The sequence below is a fragment of the Amphiprion ocellaris genome, chromosome 4 (assembly GCF_022539595.1).
Source record: "Amphiprion ocellaris isolate individual 3 ecotype Okinawa chromosome 4, ASM2253959v1, whole genome shotgun sequence".
Taxonomy (NCBI): Eukaryota; Metazoa; Chordata; class Actinopteri; family Pomacentridae; genus Amphiprion; species Amphiprion ocellaris.
The window spans coordinates 19,513,863-19,533,926 of NC_072769.1; the positions used below are offsets into that span (position 1 = coordinate 19,513,863).

The 20,064-nt window shown below is 40.6% G+C and overlaps 1 protein-coding gene across 2 annotated transcripts in view; it reads right to left on the reverse strand.

Annotated features, from left to right (window-relative positions):
- Positions 1–7,987: 7,987 nt before the first annotated feature.
- The window catches only part of cxxc4 (CXXC finger 4), a 76,959-nt gene continuing 64,882 nt past the window's right edge, over positions 7,988–20,064 (reverse strand). For both annotated transcript variants that reach the window (XM_055010328.1, XM_023268076.3), the window contains exon 3: positions 7,988–9,202. In XM_055010328.1, the coding sequence (XP_054866303.1) occupies positions 9,158–9,202 (45 nt within the window). In that variant the 3' untranslated portion in view covers positions 7,988–9,157. The remainder of the gene's footprint in view (positions 9,203–20,064) is intronic.

Consider the following 20,064-nt stretch of genomic DNA (forward strand, 5'->3'; position numbering starts at 1 on the left):
TAGTGGAGAAAGTTATTTTAGTTGTCGATTAGTCTCTTAAAAACCAAATAATAAATTGGATTAGTCAAGAGGTTTAAATTTCTTACTTTGTCATATTTTAAATATGACAAAAAATATAAAAATAAAGTGTCTTGAGACAATTTGACCTGTAATTGGCGTTATATAAATAAAATTGAATTAAAATTGTATGTATCTTGTAATGTTGGAGTAATTCAGCCATATATGTTGGAAAACACATTTTCTTTGTCCATTAATCTGTTGATTGTTTTCTCCAGTAATTCATTTCTTGTTTTGGTTTATAAAATGTCAAACCCAAATATATTCAGTTTACTGTCATAAAAACCAAAAAGATTTACATTCATGATGCAGGAATCAGGCAGTTTTTCACTTTTTATCTTAGTTTAGTCAGAAAGATAGTTGATAATGTGTGAATTGTTGCAGCTTGTGAGCCGTAGAAGGTTTTAATCTTTGGGGCCGAGTGTCAAAAAACATTTAGAAACCAACATCAACAAAACACTCAACAAAGATTTGAACATCATTTGCATGACAATGTCAAATTAAAGGACATTTATTTCCAACGTAAATGTGTGATATTCATCCTCTGGAGCTTTCTCTTCACATCGTCTTCCACCTGGACTGGTTTGGTCGGGAGCATGTGCAACAAACATTTGAAAAACTGCACTTTAACATCAATGAATGACACTGAAGTTTAATCTCTACATAAATGAGACTGAGTCTGGATGTGCTGCTCTGTCATTAACTCCTAAGTTTAGGGAAAGTTCAAACAAAAGAGGACAGTTCAGATAAGACTTGAGAATGAGCTTATTTTGAACAAACATCTCAGACTTTCTGAGCTTCAGCACCTACAGCAAGATATTTTAACAACAAGCAACTCAAGAGATCCAGAAGTTGGAGAGAGTTAGCTTTAGCTGAGCCAAAGAACATGTGGGACGCTAACCTAGCAAACATTTCAGACTTTTCTCTGTGAATTCTGAGAAATAATTTCCTATTTAATGACAGAGCTACACATCTTAACTCAGTCTCATGAAAACAGACTCTAATTCAGTGTCATCCATCCATATTAAAGTGCAGTTACCCAAAATGTTTGTTGCATGAGCTCCAACAAAACCTGTCCAGGTAGAAGGCCACTTTGACAAACAGGAAGTGGAAGATTCCAAGCAGATTTATAGAAGGGGGAACCGGACTGTACTAAGTGTGGTCGAGTATAGAGGGGTGTTTTGTGGGTTTTTAAGGCTGATAATGATTATTAGTGAGACATTTGGAGTAGATATTCATTTGCAGTAAATGAAAGTATTTAAAATCTTGGAGTTAAACTTAGAAGAACACAAACTCTAACAGAAAACTTTGTTGATACGTTTTTGTTTTGTTTACAGATGTTAAGTTAAAGGAGTTTTATTCGTGACGTATAACCAATCAAATCACTCCAGAAGACAGAGCGACCACAGGTAGATAAAGGTTCAGAGCCAAAGTAGCGCCATTTTTAAATGTATTTATTACCGTAAATCAGTAAAAAATAAAATACTGATAATCAGTAAATCAGTCAGCCCACAATTACTACAATTCTACAATGTATGTCTCTTTCCTTTGACTTGTTATTTGTACAATATACGATGTATATGATGGCGTTTTTTCATACCAAAGGCTCTACTATGATGTTTTCTAAGAGACATACGATGCTACTCTGTTTGTTCTGGCTCTGGGCCACTGCACTCCTCCTCTGTTGTTTTCTGGATTGTACTCAGCTGCATGCCTTCGTCCACCCGGCCTCCGTTGACTCGTCCCGCCTGCCGTCTCTGGAGCTGAAGCTGGATTGGAACAGACCAAAGTACAGTCCAATCACGATGCCAGCTGCCTCTCAAAAGGCTCCTTCATCTGGTGGAACTTCTTCTGAGGGGAAGCTGAGCTGGCCCGACAGAACTTTGGAGATGTGTTCCAGTGGTTGGTGGATGTGTGGGGAGATAGAGAGGGACCTTTGAATTGTTCAGAAAGGAAAACAGGGAAGTTTTAGTTTTAGTTTAGGGTGCTACTGCGGTGTGTTTTTGGGCTTGAAGAGGTGAACAGGAAGAAGTTTTTTTTGTATTGATTATCTTTTACTTTGTTCCTGGTTGGAATGCCCATCAATGTCAACATGAAGTTCACTTTTAGTTCTGTTTATTTATTTTTATTTTACTGACACCCATTTGCTTTTAACCCCCTCACATGTTGTGTTGTTGTAAACTTACTCTTTCAAATAAATACTCGTCTAACCCTCTGGAAACCAGCGTTTGGACTGTTTTGGTGTTGCTCCTCACCTACTTCAGACAGCCGGGACAAAACAACGTTTAGTGGACCAAAGGCAATACTATGACGTTTTTAGAGCGACATGCTATACTATGACGTTTTTTGGACCAAAGGCTATACTATGATGTTTTTAGAGTGACATGCTATACTATGATGTTTTTAGAGCGACATGCTATGCTATGACATTTTTTTGGACCAAAGGCTATACTATGACGTTTTTAGAGTGACATGCTATACTATGACATTTTTAGAGCGACATGCTATACTGTGACGTTTTAAGAGCGACATGCTATGCTATGATGTTCTTTGGACGACATGCTATACTATGACATTTTTTTGGACCAAAGGCTATACTATGACGTTTTTAAGAGCGACATGCTATAGTATGACGTTTTTAGAGCGACATGCCATGCTAGGACGTTTTTAGAGTGACATGCTATACGATGACGTTTTTTGGACGACATGCTATACTATGACATTTTTTGGGCGACATGCTATACTCTGAAGTTTTTAGAGCAACATGCTAAACTATGAAGTTTTTAGAGCGACATGCTATACTCTGACATTTTTAGAGGGACATGCTATAATATGACGCTTTTAGAGCAACATGCTATAGTATGAAGTTTTTAGAGCAACATTCTATACTATGACATTTTTAGAGCAACATGCTATACTGTGACGTTTCTAGAGCAACATGCTATACTATGACATTTTTTGAGCGACATGTTATACTATGACGTTTTTAGAGCGACATGCTATACTATGACATTTTTAGCGCGACATGCTACACTATGACGTTTCTAAACCAAAGGCTATACTCTGACGTTTTTTGGACCAAAGGCTATACAATGACATTTTTTGAGCGACATGCTATACAATGACGTTTTTTGAGCGACATGCTATACTATGACATTTTTAGACCAAAGGCTATACTACGACGTTTTTAGACTGACATGCTATACTATGATATTTTCTTGAACGACATGCTAAACTATGACATTTGTTGGACCAAAAGCCATACTATGACATTTTTTGAGCGACATGCCATCTATGACGTTTTTAAAGCAACATGCTATACTATGACCTTTTTTTATTACCACAGACCTGACCGTGAACACCGTTGACACCCACCTGAGGGAAACGCTGCCTAAGATCTCAAGGCTGCTTGGTCGTGGTCTTCCTGGTCCTGCCCCAGAACGCCTTCATCAACTACATCTTCTTTTGAAGAGGCCCTCAGATGCTGGAATCTCTGACCTCAAGGAGGAACTGCTACTTTCACTCTGTAACGAGACGGCGGTTATTTTAAAGACCCAGCTCCTGGCGGCTTTGAGTGAAAGTTTAACACCCATCAAAACGGAACTACAGACAGTTAAATCTGAGCTGTCGGTCAGTATTTCAAACATCAAGTCCGACCCGGCTGCCCTAAAGCACACTGTGGGTGAAACGGAAACTTCACTCTCCACATCACGGACGACATCGTCACACTCCAAAGCAGAGCACCTGTCTGCTGAACTTTTGAAAGTGGACTATAAATGTGAAGAATGTGAGCAGCAGCACACTGTGAGCAGCGGAACAGATGTGATCAGAAAGAAGTCATTTTCTTTTTTCTTTTCTTTCTGGTTGACTTGATGCTGTCAGATGCAGATGTTGGAGCTGATTCTGATCTTTCAGGATAAAAAAGCTGCTTTTCCTTCACAGACTTTTAAGGAAATTAATCTCTCAGGTTTTCTCTGCTATTTATATTTTTATTATCTGTGATTATTTCATTATTTCTTTATTGTAAAAATAAAGTTTGAGGCATAAAGACTTATTTAGTTATTTTAATCCTGAAATCTTTGATGTAGCAGAACTAAACTTCCATTTTTCTTCTTGTACTTCTGATGCTAGAACTAAACGTATCTTCAACATGGATCATCTGCTTTTAATGAATCAGCAGCAACATCACAACAAATGAGACAATTTTCAACAAATTAATGAAACTGATGTCATTTAAAACTATCAGTCTGTTTTAGTGCCAAATTAAAGCTGATTACTGACAACTAGAACATTAACGTTACTGTTTTAATCACATTTAAGTTTCCTGAACATTACATTAATGTCAACCAGCCACAGTTTTATGAACTTAATGAACCACATTACAGGAACACAACACACTTCAGCTGTTTACATGAAACTCAACACATTAGCTTGATGCTACGTTAGCTTTAATCAGGCTACAACTAAGCAGCTAGCTCGGTTAGCATCGCTAACATTAAAGCTAATATTTACTATGCTAACTTTCTTCTCTGGTCAACACACACTGAAACAAACTCCACCAACATCTGGAGTGCATGGCACACATTACATCTGACACTAAAGCTGCATATAAAGTGCATTAAAAGCGGCACCATATGAAAATAAACATTTACTTACCGAACTATCAGAGTCCTTTCAGTGTCTGCTGGTAGAATCAGCTGAAGGTAGAAAACTGGTTAAAACAAGCCAACGGGCAGGAAAACTGTCTGTGGAAAATGTTCTGCAGCTCCACCGATAAATAAACCAACAGTTATTATATCAGAATTAATCCAAACGAGGAGAACAGAGTCTCTGCTGCCGCCTCCATAGGACCTGTCAATCATTCCAGACCAGCCTGTCAATCAAGTAGTCCCGCCTCCTGGCTTCGCAAAACTTTAACTCTCTATAAAAAAAATCAATATTGATTTATTTTAAGATCGGCCACCTGATCTCTCATTTTGACCATGAAAACTCACGAAAAAAAATGTATATACAGTCTATGCACCGTACTCTGTTTGGCTCCACACTTCCTGATGACCATTTCCGGTCTGAGAAAATGAAAAAACGGACCTTTTTTCGTTTCTGTCTCTTACTGATTTTACTTTCTTGTTATTCTAAATATAAAAGGAAAATCAAAGCATTTTTTAAAAAAAATCGTATATCCCTTTTTGATCATGAAAAGGAAAAACGTCTTGTATTTCAATTTTAATTTTTGTATTTTAAAACGAACATCAAATAACCACTCATTTTTTGTTTTTCAATACCCGTTTCAGAACGGAAAATCCAATTACCAGATCTGTACACGGACCGTGGTGGATGTCTGGTGTGTGTGTGGGCTGTGTGTCTGAATGTTTTTGTAAAAAAAAAAAAAAAAAAAAAAAAAAAAAAAAAAAAAAAGAGACTGAAACGAGTGAGAGCTCCTATCTGTGCAGGCTACAGCCGAAAACTACAGTTGTAGTTGTCGGCTGAAAAACTACAACTCCCGGCAACAACGTCACTTCCTGTTGATGGGGACGGGAGCCTCTCGGGTATGGACACATAAGAATCACGTGACAGGTCATGGCCACAACGTGATCAAGCTTATTTCAACGTAAGAAGTCCTCCAAATACCGGTGGTCTGGTTTATAAAGAGTTTTGTTGTGTGCGCTTTATTGTGTATTTTTACAAACCCATCACTGCAACGAAAAAGCACCCTGAGACCTGGTGAATGTGTGAAATGTTACTGTAACTCCCCAGATTTTATATGCAAAAAGAATTATCGATCTATCTTATCTGGTTTAAAATCTACAGCCAATCACAAATCAATATGCAAAACGTAGCGCCGGCTCTACGCTGGGTTCTAAAGGGTTAATTAGATTGTTTTGTAAGCACCACAGGTGTCACTTCGTCTGCTCAAAAGACATTGTGTGAGGCCACAATGTCCAGATTCCAAGACTGACTGAAGAGAGATTATGAGGGGTTTGGATCTAAACACAGCCTGCAATTCCTGACATGAGGGGAAAATCAGGTTATTATTGTACACTGGTGAGCCGATGTCGGGCAGAGTGAAGAATTTTACTCAAGTAAATGTTTTTCTCTCAACACCAGCTCTAGCATTCTCTGTGAAATGTATAATAAACCTACAAATGGACAAATATTCACTGGCTCTGCTTATTTCCTCCCTCTCAAGTGCGTTAGAATAATTTCTCCGCTAAGGAACGGCGGAGTTATGTGATGATCGCCGCCTGTTTGTCTGTCTGTCCGCAACATTACTCAAAAACGGACAAACTGATCAGGATGAAATTTTCAGGGAATGTCACAAATGACACAAGGACCAACTGATTAGATTTTGGCAGTGATGCAGCTTATAGTCTGGATCCATGGATTTATTAAAGATTTCTGTATCATTGTGAGATAGCAGCACGGCATCACTGTAACTATGACAACAAGTGAACACCACGTCAGCTGCCTGCTGACAGTCACATGATTGCAATCCGACAACACATCAATCGCTGCAGACCACAATTTTTTTTTAAGATTTCATCTGTCGGAAATCATACGACTGAGCAGCCTTGGCGGAGTACTGCGCTCTCTGAGTGCTTTTCTTGTTTAAGTTAATGTTCTTTTCTCGAAACCAGATCTAGTATTCTCTTCGGAGGGTATAATAAACCTACAAATGGACAAATATTCACTGACTCTGCTTATTTCCTTCTTCTCAAGTGAATACTTTAGAATAATTCAGCGAATGTCGTCGCCAGAAAACGCTCCACGACGTCTTGCAGTCTGAGACATAAATTTGTGGGCGAATTCTGTGGACTGAGGACTTTCACATATTCCTAATACCCTGCTAACTTGCTAACACGCTCCCGCCACCTTCTCAGCCTCTGTCTCTGCCTCTCGCTCTGTCAAAGCAGGAAACTGAACATTACCGCTGAGGCCTGAGGACTTTAAATCCCGGTTCCAGAGCACAGAGTGGGAGGTTGGAGGGAGAGGGGGGGAAGGATTAGAGAGAGCTGTCTCTGATGTTATTTAATCTCACCGGCCAGGGAATGAGCGAGCCAGCGCACCCCTGATGCACATTATCAACCTGTGATGACCAATGAGGAGGGGGGGGGAGAATTGGGCGCCTTTAGATGCCACATTGCCTCCAACTCCACCTGCTGCAGCAACACTTGCAGCCCCCGAACCAGTCAGCAGCTCAATTTGGGTGATGGCAAAGCGTGCTCAGTCAGGGGAGAAGTCAGTCCCGGATGATTTCCTCCTTCTCTGCTCGTTCTCCTCAGCATTGACACCCCCTCCCCTCCCCTCCTCCCCTCGCCTCCCCTCCCCACCTTCAGCTATCGTCCAAATGTGCCTCTGTCCTCCCTTTTCCCTCCTACTTGCCTCCCCCACCCCTCCTCAGCATCGCCTCTCCCGCTTTTACCGCTGAAACTCAGAGACCCGGCAATCACTCAGTTGCTCAACTTATCTCAGGAGCCTGTCTCGCTTCAACCGACCCCCCCCCCACTCACCCACCACCACCACACCTCACCCGCCATCCTCCCCTCTTTATTTTTTCTTCCCCACATCCCTCCACCCCCCCTGTGCTCTCTCTCTCCCACCCACCCAAGTGCATTCCAGCATGACAAACCACATGGGATTTCGCTAGTCCTTTAAAGTCTGCTGCCTCTGGGAACCGCTCTTCTTCATGCAACATTTTAGTATTCCAGGGAATACGTGACTGGGGAGGCAACCAATGCTGTTATATTCCTCCCCGTCTCCTCCTGGTTGTTATTTCTGTTGATGCTTTTTGCAGCAGCAGGAAGAAAAACAGAAAGTTATCAGCTGATCATAACCGATCACTGATTTTTTTTCCTTCTTCTTTTCTTTATATCGGTGGGTTTAATTCTCACACCGTCTTTGGTTTTTTCACATCAAACATTTTCCGTCAAGATACATTTTACTGAAGCCATTTTTTTTTATTTTAACACATAAAAGCATCACAACAACAATATACAAATTCTTAGTAATCTTTAAAACCAAAACACATTTACACATGCAACAACAGGGTTTAAGACAATGAGTAACTTATTGAATAATTTTGTTTTTGGAATGTATTAACGTTACTTTGCAGGAGAAAAAGGACTGCAGAGGAAAAGTCCAGACTATCCTTTAGCGCCAGAACAACATCTGATATGTCAAATATGTGTAGTGTTCTGTGTTTAATTCTAAATTTGAATGCTTTCAACATAACCTACGATTTCTTACTGCCATTGCTCCTTACCTTTTAGACAGGTACAACCTTTAGTGATCCAAAGAAAAAACCAAAAAAAGGTATGATGACCTATGTAGTTTGGTTAAAAACATGTACTTGGATCATCTTTGAGAAATGACCTCCAGACAGCAGCTTCGCCCATAAACACCTGGCGCTGTCACAATCAAATGACGCCCAATTAGAGTTTGAAGAAGTGAAGCTCACCACACAAGACAATGTGCCCTGTTCTGCAGCGAGTCCACTCAAATTAAGGAAACACATCAACAAGCCCGTCACAGAAGCACCGCTGCCATCCGTCGCATCGTCCCCCTCGGTGAGACGCATCCAGCCTCAACGCTAGCACGTGGTTTTCAGATGGAATTAAAGACAAACCCAGATTATGAACCAGTTCCACTGAAAATAATTGAAGTCAACAGAAAAAGAGAGGTTGAGAATACTCAACAGAATAGATTATTGCTCCAGAGTGAAGTGTGTTTTGCTCGTTATATCATCAATACTTGTGGCCTCTTCTGTTTGACGGATTCAGTGTGATTGTACGATTGTCTGTTTGAGTCCTTTACATAGGATTGGCTGTAAAACCTACAGCCACAACACTGAAAACACATTCATAGACACCAAAAATATACATTATGATACTGTCAAAAGGTACAATAATTACACAGAAAAGGAAATTACAGAGTTAAAACAACACCATTATGTTTTATCTTTTTGTCTGTCCACTTTTTCTTCTCTCGTCCTCTTCGAATGTGTTGGGTGTGTCGGGTCCTGGGAACCCATGAAGTGCTCCTGGCAGAGAGTCAAGAGTCCCACCTGTCCTTCTGCTGGACGGGGCGGCCACGGCTCGCCTTTCTAAAAGAACCACCGGAAAGCTTCGCCGTTGTTCACCGGCGTCCTCTGCGGGAGACAAGATGTGAAGGACACATTTTAATTTGCAGATTTTGAGGTCGTGTCATTGTCATATCACAATTCCAAAAAAACCCATACATATTCAGAAATTACAGACATATTTAGACGCCAATGATCAACAATGTAGGGAGTGGTGGATAACAGCAGTTAGAAATAGCAGGGACATTAAGTAAAGTAAAAACCCAGAAGGGCACTTAAAAAGGCTATAAAGCACAACCACCAAACCAAGTATTTCATCAAAGAGCTAGCCAAGGTGATTACATCCACGTCCCACCCACACCCAAATAATCATTACGCCGGATGAAATATTCAATACAAATTCCCAAGAAGCAACAATGAGGCATTTAATTACTGTGAGCTCTAGCCGCAGTGAGGGGGAACAGTGCATCATTTCAATTTGAGCCTGCGCCAGCAGCCGCCCCTCCTCCTCCTCCCCAAAACCTCCATGCCAGAGTGACAGCCTCTCCTTTACGAAACTCATTTGGAAGTCAGAGACATAAAATACTGAAGTCTCCAACCAATCCCCATGACCAATTAGCACATTTTTAGATTTTTTTTGGGCCTTTTTTTTTTTGCTGTTGACAGGGGGAAATGGTGGGTAATCACAACTGAAATCACTTTAGTCTGACTGGAGGCCAATTTGACATTTTAATACCAAGTGTCATTGGTGGCTCCTTAAAGGCATGCTAATGAGCGCTTTAGCACCAGACGGGCTCCTATTTTCAAGCTTATACAGATTACTGACCACATCTAAACACTATGTACAGTGTACAGTAGAGCTGGACGATAATACAATATTATTTTAAAGGCACTTCCCAAGCATTTGTAATTGTAAAATAAACAAACGGTGTTAGTCAAATGTGTGGAGAGTTATCCAGTGTAACGTATAGGAAGCTGACACAATTAGTAAATCTCATCTGCAGCAATTCTGATCAGTTTAAATGATTGTTAAAGAAAATGAAATGTCATTCAACCTTAGTATGTGTTTGTCCAGTGAGAACGGTAACTGTGACAGATTTTCTTTACATTTTAATTAGAATTTTTTGCTACAGTCCCTCTTTGGTCATTGATTTTACATGAAAATAATCCCTTCCTCATAATAAATGGCACAGATGTAAGTCTACACTGTTGCTTTCTTTAGATAATACAGATCTATAAAGTCCCTGCCTCTCTCTCCACTCACCCCAACACCACTCGCTGCAGTAGGAGCACACCAGCTCATCCAAAACTTCACTCAAACACTGTAAAACTACTCTACGCAATGGTAAGTTGTAATACTGTAGTAACTTTGCCATATATCCATATATACCTGAACTGGAAACTGATTCTCTCATCACAGTAACAGGGTTGATAATCCATGCTAATGTTAGCTTTTTCTCAGCAGTAGAAGCTAGATATTTAGCTGTTACTGCTGACCAAGAGGACAAACTGACTGATGGAAAAAAGTCTGGAAAAAAGGTCAAAAGAATTTGTCTTATCCTGATAATATGCATAACAGGGTTGCATGAGGTAGAGTGAGTCATTCAATCAAGACTGACAATGTTACGAAAAATAGAAGAGAGGACATAGCTTTGCTCTACTCATTCTTTAGGAAAACTGATGATGTTAATTCCAGTGTTTCATGTGATTCACTGTTTCCTTCTTCTTCTGCCAGCTAAAAAGGTTATGCTAACAGGGTTGTTGTGGGACACATGAATAATAATTATTATTTAAAACATTATGTTGCTAAAAAAAAATTTTCCCCACAATTACAAGAGACAACAATGAAAAAAGGAGATTTAAATTTCATTTTAACTGTTGTTTTTGCGATTCAATTAGGTCATCAGGGGGGTGGGACGAGAACATTTTCATTTTAGGGAGAACTCCAGACTTATTTGGTATTTTAAAAATATTTTGAAACATTCTTTTCTCCTAGTTTTTTTATAGATTTGGTCTCAGGACAAGTACATTTACACAACAGCTGCATGTTTTAGTATTTTGCACATGGATTATTTGAAATTCGATAGGTGGGATGTAAAATGTCCTTCAATTCTGGAATGGCCCATGTATTAAAAAAAAACACCATATTGATATGTTAACAAGGTAAAACACTTGATTTTCGATAGAGCGTTATACCATTACAGATCCGACTCACTAGCAGCACATAAATTTCCTAAATCATCATATCTTAAAATTGGGAAATATGTATGAAAGCTTGTGGTGAATATTGTGTTCTAAAAATGGCCACTGGCCGGCACCCATAAAGGCCTCACGAGCACATTACTTGTCTGGTAGTTGGCTGCCTGACGCTACAGACTTTGCTTTTTGAAGACAAGTGAAATAGACTTTCTGCAGCCCTTTAGCTCTGATGACCAAACAAACAACCCTAATAACAATTAAATAGAAGAAGCATGAAATGAGTGGATGAGGAGTCCGCAAACACCTCATCTGATAAGGCTATCAGCCCCCTGCGTTTGTTAAACTGCTTACCTCCGACAAAGCACAACAAATCATCACTAGGCCTCCAGTCACACCACTTGAAAGGTTAAGAACCACAAATGCTCATTAGGTATAATGCAATGGCTGTGGCCTTTATGAAATTTTGGATAGTCCCATTTTGCTGAATGGAGATTTTAGCATTTTAGCATTCAGCTTTACATACACATTTCCTGGCTTCATTACACCTATTTTGGACGCATACATTACTTCCTATGTCTGTAGCAGCCATTTACCATTTTTTCACACCACATTAAGCAATTATTATCATCCTTCCAAGTGAGTAATGGAGGGATTCAGAGCAGCAGGATACCATCATCACCAATTTAAAACCATGAAGGGTCGGGATGCTCCCACACATCTGATGTTTTTTCCGGAATAAACTGATTGTTATGTCACTGTAGCTCCATTAACAGTGTGTGATCTTTTTTTAAAAACCATTTGGAAGGCCTTTGTTAATGTATTTTTATGTCATTTTTGCTGTATTCAATCGGTTATTTGACGGCAGAGAACAAGTTGTCCAAATTGAGAGTGAACATCAAGGTAAATCAGTTTCATTGATAAAATCTGGTGTCTTCGTAGTTCCCATGTTACCATAGGTTTAGGAATATAAGCGATTATTTCTTCTAACCGCTGATTTCCTTCCAAGTCCCCTGAATAAAAACTACATAAACATGCAAACTGACAGATTTGCAGTTCATAATAGCTTTCTTGTGTAGATGATTCAGTGCTGAAAGCTTTAAGTGCTCAGGACTTTAAATGTTTCAGCTCAAATCAACCATTCATTACCTTTTCATACATAAATGCCTCCTTTTATTTGACAAATTATGTCATATAAAAGCAAACAATTGGACTGTGATTTAATGTGCGAAACAGTAATTATTCACATTTTCAGCACCAGTAACTTGGAGTTGTTGGAAAAAAAACGTTGGGAAAAGAAAAGAGGATTTTCTAAGGATTCTCTGGCCACTAAGTAAAAAAAAACTTATCCTATCCCAGCATATTATTAACAGAAGTAGTATTACAGTAATATTTACTAGCTGTCTAGTGATTTTTTAACTTCATGCCAGAGACACATAACACCCCTGTGTGCTGTTTCCATCCACCTGAAATCTAAAATATTGGAAACAATATTAACCAGCAGCCACCACACAATATTTTCAGACAAAGTATTACAACACCTTTAAGTATATGTATTAGTTTCACTTAAAAATATATAATAATAATGACACTGTTAAAATGAAACCTAAACCTAATTTTTTGGTGCTATTTTTTTCATTGACGTCTCTGGTAATTATGGGAACATTTTTTTTAAATCAACACAATATTTTAAATAATTATTGTCCATGAAAAGTGTGTCCCACAACAACCCTGTTAGTATAACCTTTTTATCTGGTAGAAGGAGAAGAAAACAGTGAATCACATGAAATGCTGGAATTAACATGTTGTGCATATTATCAGGATAAGACAAATTCTTTTTACTTTTTTCTTGACTTTTTGCCATCAGTAAGTTTGTCCTCTTGGTCAGCACTAACAGCTAAATATCTAGCTTCTACTGCTGAGAAAAAGCTAACATTAGCATGGATTAGCAACCCTGTTACTGTGATTAGAGTAGAGTCAGCAAACAACAAATAAAACATGGAATAAAAATGCTACCATTGATGAGTCAATCAAGCCTTTGATAGTTTATTACCTATTATTGATGAATATGGAGCAGAAAATTGTAAAAGAGTAGGTCTATTTTTCAGAAAATGTGAGGCCCAAATGTCCTCCAATTCTGGAATGACCCTCCCCTAAAAAACTGAACGCTGATGTTCATTAACCTACAGGAAACATGAGCGTGTCTGTTTGAAAACTACAATAATGTTTCCTACTGAGGTGCAGTAAAAATAGCACAACAAGTGTGTATGTGTCTAATGTTGCGGACGTCATCAGCATTTCTGCACCGTTTACATCCACAGAAGTACCTCCAGGTTTCAGCTCTGCTCTTTCTGTCTACACTGTGATGCTCTGGGAGCTGAAGCAAAGAGGAGAGAAAGGGGAGGTGAGAATGTTTATCTTGATCCATATTCTCACATTGATCAGTCCCTGGTGGAAGTGCGGCTCACCAGAGACAATAATGACCCAGATCTGGGCACTCGGCATGTCTCTGTTTTGTTAAGTTCCCATGTTATCGATCCAGTGGGGCTCTTGAGTGCTGCTTGGATTCACTCCCAGGCCTCCTTGCCTCGGCACACTGCAGTGACCAGGCACAAAGAAGGCTCAATTAGCGCAGCTCTGCGTTGTCTGCTCCCCCACCTGCATGCGCCTTCGAAATCACTCCATCAACTGGCAGGAAATGTGAGGGAGTAAAAGACACGAGAAGACAGAAGCGAGAGGGGAGAAAAGGGGAGATACGGACAGGATGGGGAGGACGTGAGGGCTGATAGTGTTACACCGGGGACAAGGGAGCAATGCCAAAGTTTCACCTCAAATCAAGATGCTGTGGCAGCAGCTCAGCCTCACGTCAACACCGCTGCCTCTGCAGCAGAGCATACATAACAACCCGGCTACAACGACACACCGAGGGGAGACAATTTCCCGCTCCGGCAATGAATGCACACAACAGAGTATTGAACCGACTGAAGAAGGAGGAAGAGATTTCTCCAGACCTCAAATTAACCTCACCACACCACCACGGTCGGCCGGGTATTCTGAGTGTCTGCTGGTGGCTTTTGGTGAAAACAACACAGTAAAACTGACATGTGGTGGAATAATTCTCTGCTGATTCTGGTGAGGCGGTGTGAGGTCTCTGGGCAGCCATGACACCCTGTGATCCTAACAAAACCTGGCAGGTGCAGTTAATGCTGAAGCCACGTCATCAGCTGACTGAGACGAGGTGCTAGAAAGACAGCGGCGGCTCCAAACGGGGCGGTGAATCATAATCAAAGCGACTGCATAAAGCAGGCTCGCTAAAGGCTGCTCTAACCTCTGCAGGACCACGAGCACGCGGCACAAACCTTCAATCTTAAAGAACAGGTTAAGGCCGAGCCTCTCCACCTTTTTTCTCCCCACAAATAAGAAAAAGGCATGAACAGTCCTCAACCCTGAGCCCACCGCTGCCCTGCCCCTCCTCTCCCCTGCAGCCTTGGCGTCACACTGAGCCGGGGCCAGAGATAAACCACTCAAGACGATGAGGATGATAATGGCAGACGCCGCAGCGCCTCAAAATTCAATCAGCGCCCGGACGTCAATGCGGATGAGTGTAAAAGTGAAATATGCTCGCCGGCGTGTGTTAAAAGACGCCACACAGGGCTCGCAGAAACAACAACAGGAGATGAAGAGGACGATGAGGGAAAAAGGCGAGAGAGGGAGGGAGAGGAAGAAAAAAAAGAAGAAAAAAAAATGAAAATAATGTGTCTCTACTGCTCTGCTTCCCAGCACAATCCCACTGGCATTCTGAGCAGCCCTACTTTAACCACAGACTGTGAATAAATTACCCTTTTGAACTCGGGGTGATTGCAAATGTGCCCCGGTTTCTCTTGAGACATGTCTGGCACTAACCCTCAGCTCTGTGCTCCCAGCCAGCCTTGTCACAGAGGCCTCCCCCCTCCGAAACCTTCTCCCTCCCTTCCCTCCCACCAGCTCACACTCGAAGCTCACACACAGGCATTCACTACATCATAAAACTTTTAATTCACCATAATTATGGGCAGAATTTTTTTATTTTTTCAGCCAGCTACAAACTTCTCCCATTTGTTTTTTTCTGTCTAGGAATTCTTAAGAATCAGCTCGTACTCTGAAACAAAAAAAAAAATGTAAGGGATGAGAGATGATCGAGGAAAAAATGTGTCGAGGCAGAAGAATCAGAGAAGAGATGGGATGGGTAGAAGCAGCAGAGAGTCGGATATGTGGGAGAGGAAGGGAGGGAATTTCAGGGCGAGACGGCAGCACTGGGCAGGTTGAATAGTGGCCTGTGGGAGTGTGCTGATGTGTTTCCAAATGCTCTTTATAGCACATGGCCCATACATTACTCTGACAATAGCCATTATATATTACACTTTTTATAGCCACAATCCTTTGGATGCAGCTCTGACAAGCTGCAGACAAAATAAATAATTACCACTGACACATACATACACACAAAGCCTCCAGTTGAAGCTGCTTTAGTTGTCTGCACATTCACTTTTTTCTTTAAATATATGACTACAAATAGTGTAATTACCGATAATTAATTTGCCACAAATACCTTGCACCTTGAAAACCCCAAACGAACCCAACACCTCTGAACTATGGTCAGAAAAGTTATGTCTGTGATCATGTTAATATAAAATGCTTTGATTATGTTCAATCCGGTGGCGAGGCAGGCAGAACTAGGAAGAGAGAGGAAAGAAGAGTGAGAAAAGAGCTCGTTTCATCAGAGTCAAGGAAGGAGGACTTTGAGAGCCAGCCAAACATTCAGGGCCGATCTCCAGGCCGGGCGGCGGCGGTGGAGCTGGTGGTGGGGTTTCAGGGGTGCAGTCAGCCTTAACTGATGTGTTATATATTGCCTGTCACTTTATTCTGCAGAAATATTGGGGCGTCGCCAAGCTCAAACCTGGAAGGTATAGCAATCCATCACCTGCACCGTTACCGGTGTTGGTGGGTGGGGGCTGAAATCTCATCTTGAAGCTTGTAGCCAATATTCTAGCCACCCAGTGCCGTTTATAAAAGGTACCTCTCCAAGGCCGCTATCACGGACAGACCACTCATCTAGGCATCCACACACCACTGCCCCCGGCGCTGCATCCCAACACCGTAATGCAAACACACTCTGTTCCAGCAGAAGCTTGAACCTCCATGCTACCTCAAATATTGGCGGTAATGAAGAAATTACTAATAAAATAAGCATTTTGCTATGACAAAATCATATATGTGCAAGTTGCTGAGGTAATGTCACATTTTTAAATGTACACTGCAGTAGCATTACAAAGTAAAGCTGCAAATTCTGCATTAATACACTGTAGAAACTAAATCAAGGCTATATTATGGGGCACTGTCCAATTCAGATACAGCAAAAAAGGAAGTACCTGACTTTTCAGTGAGAGCAGGAAAACCACAGAATACAACATATGGGTCATTCCAGAATTGGAGGACATTTGGGTTTCAACATTTTTGAAAAATAAACCTTCTCTTTTACAATTTCCTGCTAAATATTCATCAATAATAGGTAATAAACTATCAAAGGCTTGATTGGCTCAGCTTACACATCAATGGTACCATTTTTATTCCATGTTTTATTTGTTGTTTGCTAACCCTACTCTAATCACAGTAACAGGGTTGCTAATCCATGCTAATGTTAGCTTTTTCTCAGCAGTAGAAGCTAGATATTTAGCGGTTACTGCTGACCAAGAGAACAAACTGACTGATGGAAAACAGTCAAGAAAAAAGTAAAAATAATTAGTCTGATCCTGATAATATGCACAACAGGGTTGCATGAAATAGAGTGAGACATTCAATCAAGACTGACAATGTTATGAAAATCTGAAAAATAGAAGAGAGGACATAGCTTTGCTCTACCAATTCTTTTGGAAAATTGTCTGATGATGTTAATTCCAGCGTTTCATGTGATTCACTGTTTTCTTCTTCTTCTACCAGCTATGAAGGTTATGCTAACTGGGATGTGGAACACACATTCCATGCAAAAAAAAAAAAAAGTATTTAAAATATTATGTTGATTAAAAACACGTTCCCACAATTACAAGAGGCATCAATGAAAAAAAAAATACCAAAAAAGGAGGTTTCAGTTTATTGTAACGGTTTTATTTTAGATTCAATTTGGTCATCAATTGGGTGGGACAAAAGAAAAATGGCATTTTAGGGGGAACTCCAGACTTATTTGGTATTTTAAAAAATATTTCCATTCTTTTCTCCTAGTTTTTTTTTTTTTTTTTTTTTAAAGATTTGGTCTCAGGACAAGTAAATTTACACAACAACTGCATGTTTTAGTATTTTGTTCATGGATTATTTGAAATTTGATGGATGGGACGTAAGATGTCCTCCAATTCTGGAATGACCCATTCAGTAAGTTGGAAAACAGGCACTGCTTTTTAAAATCAGACATAAAATATGGTTAACATCTATACAGATATGTGCTCATCACTGAGCTGGCATTTTCACGTATACTTAGTGCATTAGATTTTCTGACTATATTGTTTGTTAAGCTGCCATCACAATTTTCATTTTTGTTTCAGTTGTTGGGACTATACAGCTTCAGATGATCTCTCGTGCCAACTGTGACATATTGGTGGCATTTTGCCCATCAATAGACAAGGTTACCACTGTATTTTCTGGTATGCTTGCAGACATTTACTTTGTAACGGTTATTCAAGTTATTTCCAATACAGACCACCTGTTTATTTGATTATCAGTGGAGGACTCTAAGCCAGAGATATAAACAAATTAAGTGGAATACCATAAGATATTTCTTTCTACCTATTTTTCTTCTAAATGTGACGTGTATTCAAATAACCACGCCACTTGAATATGCTCACGGCGCGAATGCACACAGACAAAGAGCCCAAGTACATCAGAGTGTGATAGCATTCCAATACTGAAACACAGCTACAATCTTTTAATTCAAGGTCCAGCCTTGCGCTAGGCATCCATTCGAGCAAATCAAGCTAAGTGTATTGCGGATGTTTGTGAGTAATGAGGAATTTGGGAGTTTTTCGCTGACTAGGCACGTATGGGCTGGGGGGGGTGGGGGTGGGGGGAATGTATGATGGTGTACTTAAGAGCTGTGCCTGGGAGAGGCGGGGTGGTCACAGGGGGGAGATTAGGCTGAGGGGCAGCGAAGGAAAACCAAATCCATCTCCATCTCAGAAACATCCTAAAGCAGATTACTCACTTCAGTGGGAGAGGAAGAGAGGGAGGGGGGGAGAGAGGGAGGCAGAGGAGCATGAGATGGATGAGGAAGGAGAGGAAGTGTGAGAGAGAGAGAGAGAGAGAGAGAGAGAGAGAGAGAGAGAGAGAGAGAGAGAGAGAGAGAGAGAGAGAGAGCAATTAGCATAGATGCAATTCTGGCACAGTCCTCTGACTTGATATTTGACCTTCTGCGAGAGTCTTGCCAAATATCGCCTGAGAAGCACAGACGGACCATATGGCAAAGTGCTACTGGAGGCTGAGTGCGGTGCGACTCCAAGCCTCCGTATGCTAATGGGGGAATGTAATTACAGTGCAGTATTCCTGTAGGACGTATATTTTACTCGCCCTCCATAGGAGTGGATTTGCAGTGAGACGGGACAAGCCTCTCTGGCATCAGAAAATAAAAACACTTTTTTACCATACAATCAGGGAGCCATTGAGTGGACAGTGAAATAGAAGGGGTCAGAACTCCTGAGGTGGGACAGCAGTACGTTCGAGTAAGTCTGTATATGTTGATGGAAATGGAAACCGTCCGTAGTCACACACTTGTAAATCCACTTTCCATTTACGGAGGAAACCTGCTGCATTCCAGTCTGCTGCTCTCCTCTGAACGCTCCTCAGTCAGCGAGGTCACAGCAGATGTTTTCCATCGGCTGCCAAGAGCAAAACACCTGCTGAGTCGGTGACGTCACCGATCGGGGTGAGACTGGAGGTGCAGGAGGCTTGAAAGGTGCAGACCAGAGACGGTTGTGCAGCTCTGGGTCGCTGCTTTATATCGTATAATGTGGACTTGCCTTTTAAATCTTGGTACGGCAGCCAGTTATGAGTGAAGACAGAGCAGAATGAGAAGCGTAATTAACAGGCAGCCTGAGTTCTTCAGAAAAACAACAATACTGGCTGAAGGTTTAGGACAGGGGTGTCAAACATGCGGCCCAGGGGCCAAAACCGGCCCGCCAGAAGGTCCGATCCGGCCCGCAGGACGACTTTGCAAAGTGTAAAAATTACAGAGAAGACAATAACTTTTTTTAAAATTTGTAAAACTATAAATTAAAAATAATTTCTAGACCTTGATAAGTTGTTTTGATCATAAAGTAAAATACGATATTGGTCATTGTTCTTTTGTGATTTTGTGTCTCATTTTTGTAATATTTTGTCTTTTGTTGCTTTTTGTCTTTTTTTATGTCTGACTTGTCGTTTGTCCCACGTTTTGCTCGTTTTGTTTGCAGTTTTTCTCGTTTTGTGTTTCCTTTTTGTCTCACTTGTGTTTTTGTCTCATTTTTGTCATTTTGTGTTTCGCTTTATTCATTGTTTTGTGTATCATTTTTGTCGTTTTGTTTCACGCTTTTGTCATTTTTTGTCTCGTTTGTGTCGTTTGTCCACTTTTTTGCCACTATGTAACTTTTTAGTCAATTTTTTTGTCTCTTTTCTGTTGTTTCATGTTGTTTATCTAATTTGTCATTTTGCTTCTCACTTTGGTCTTTTTTTAAAGT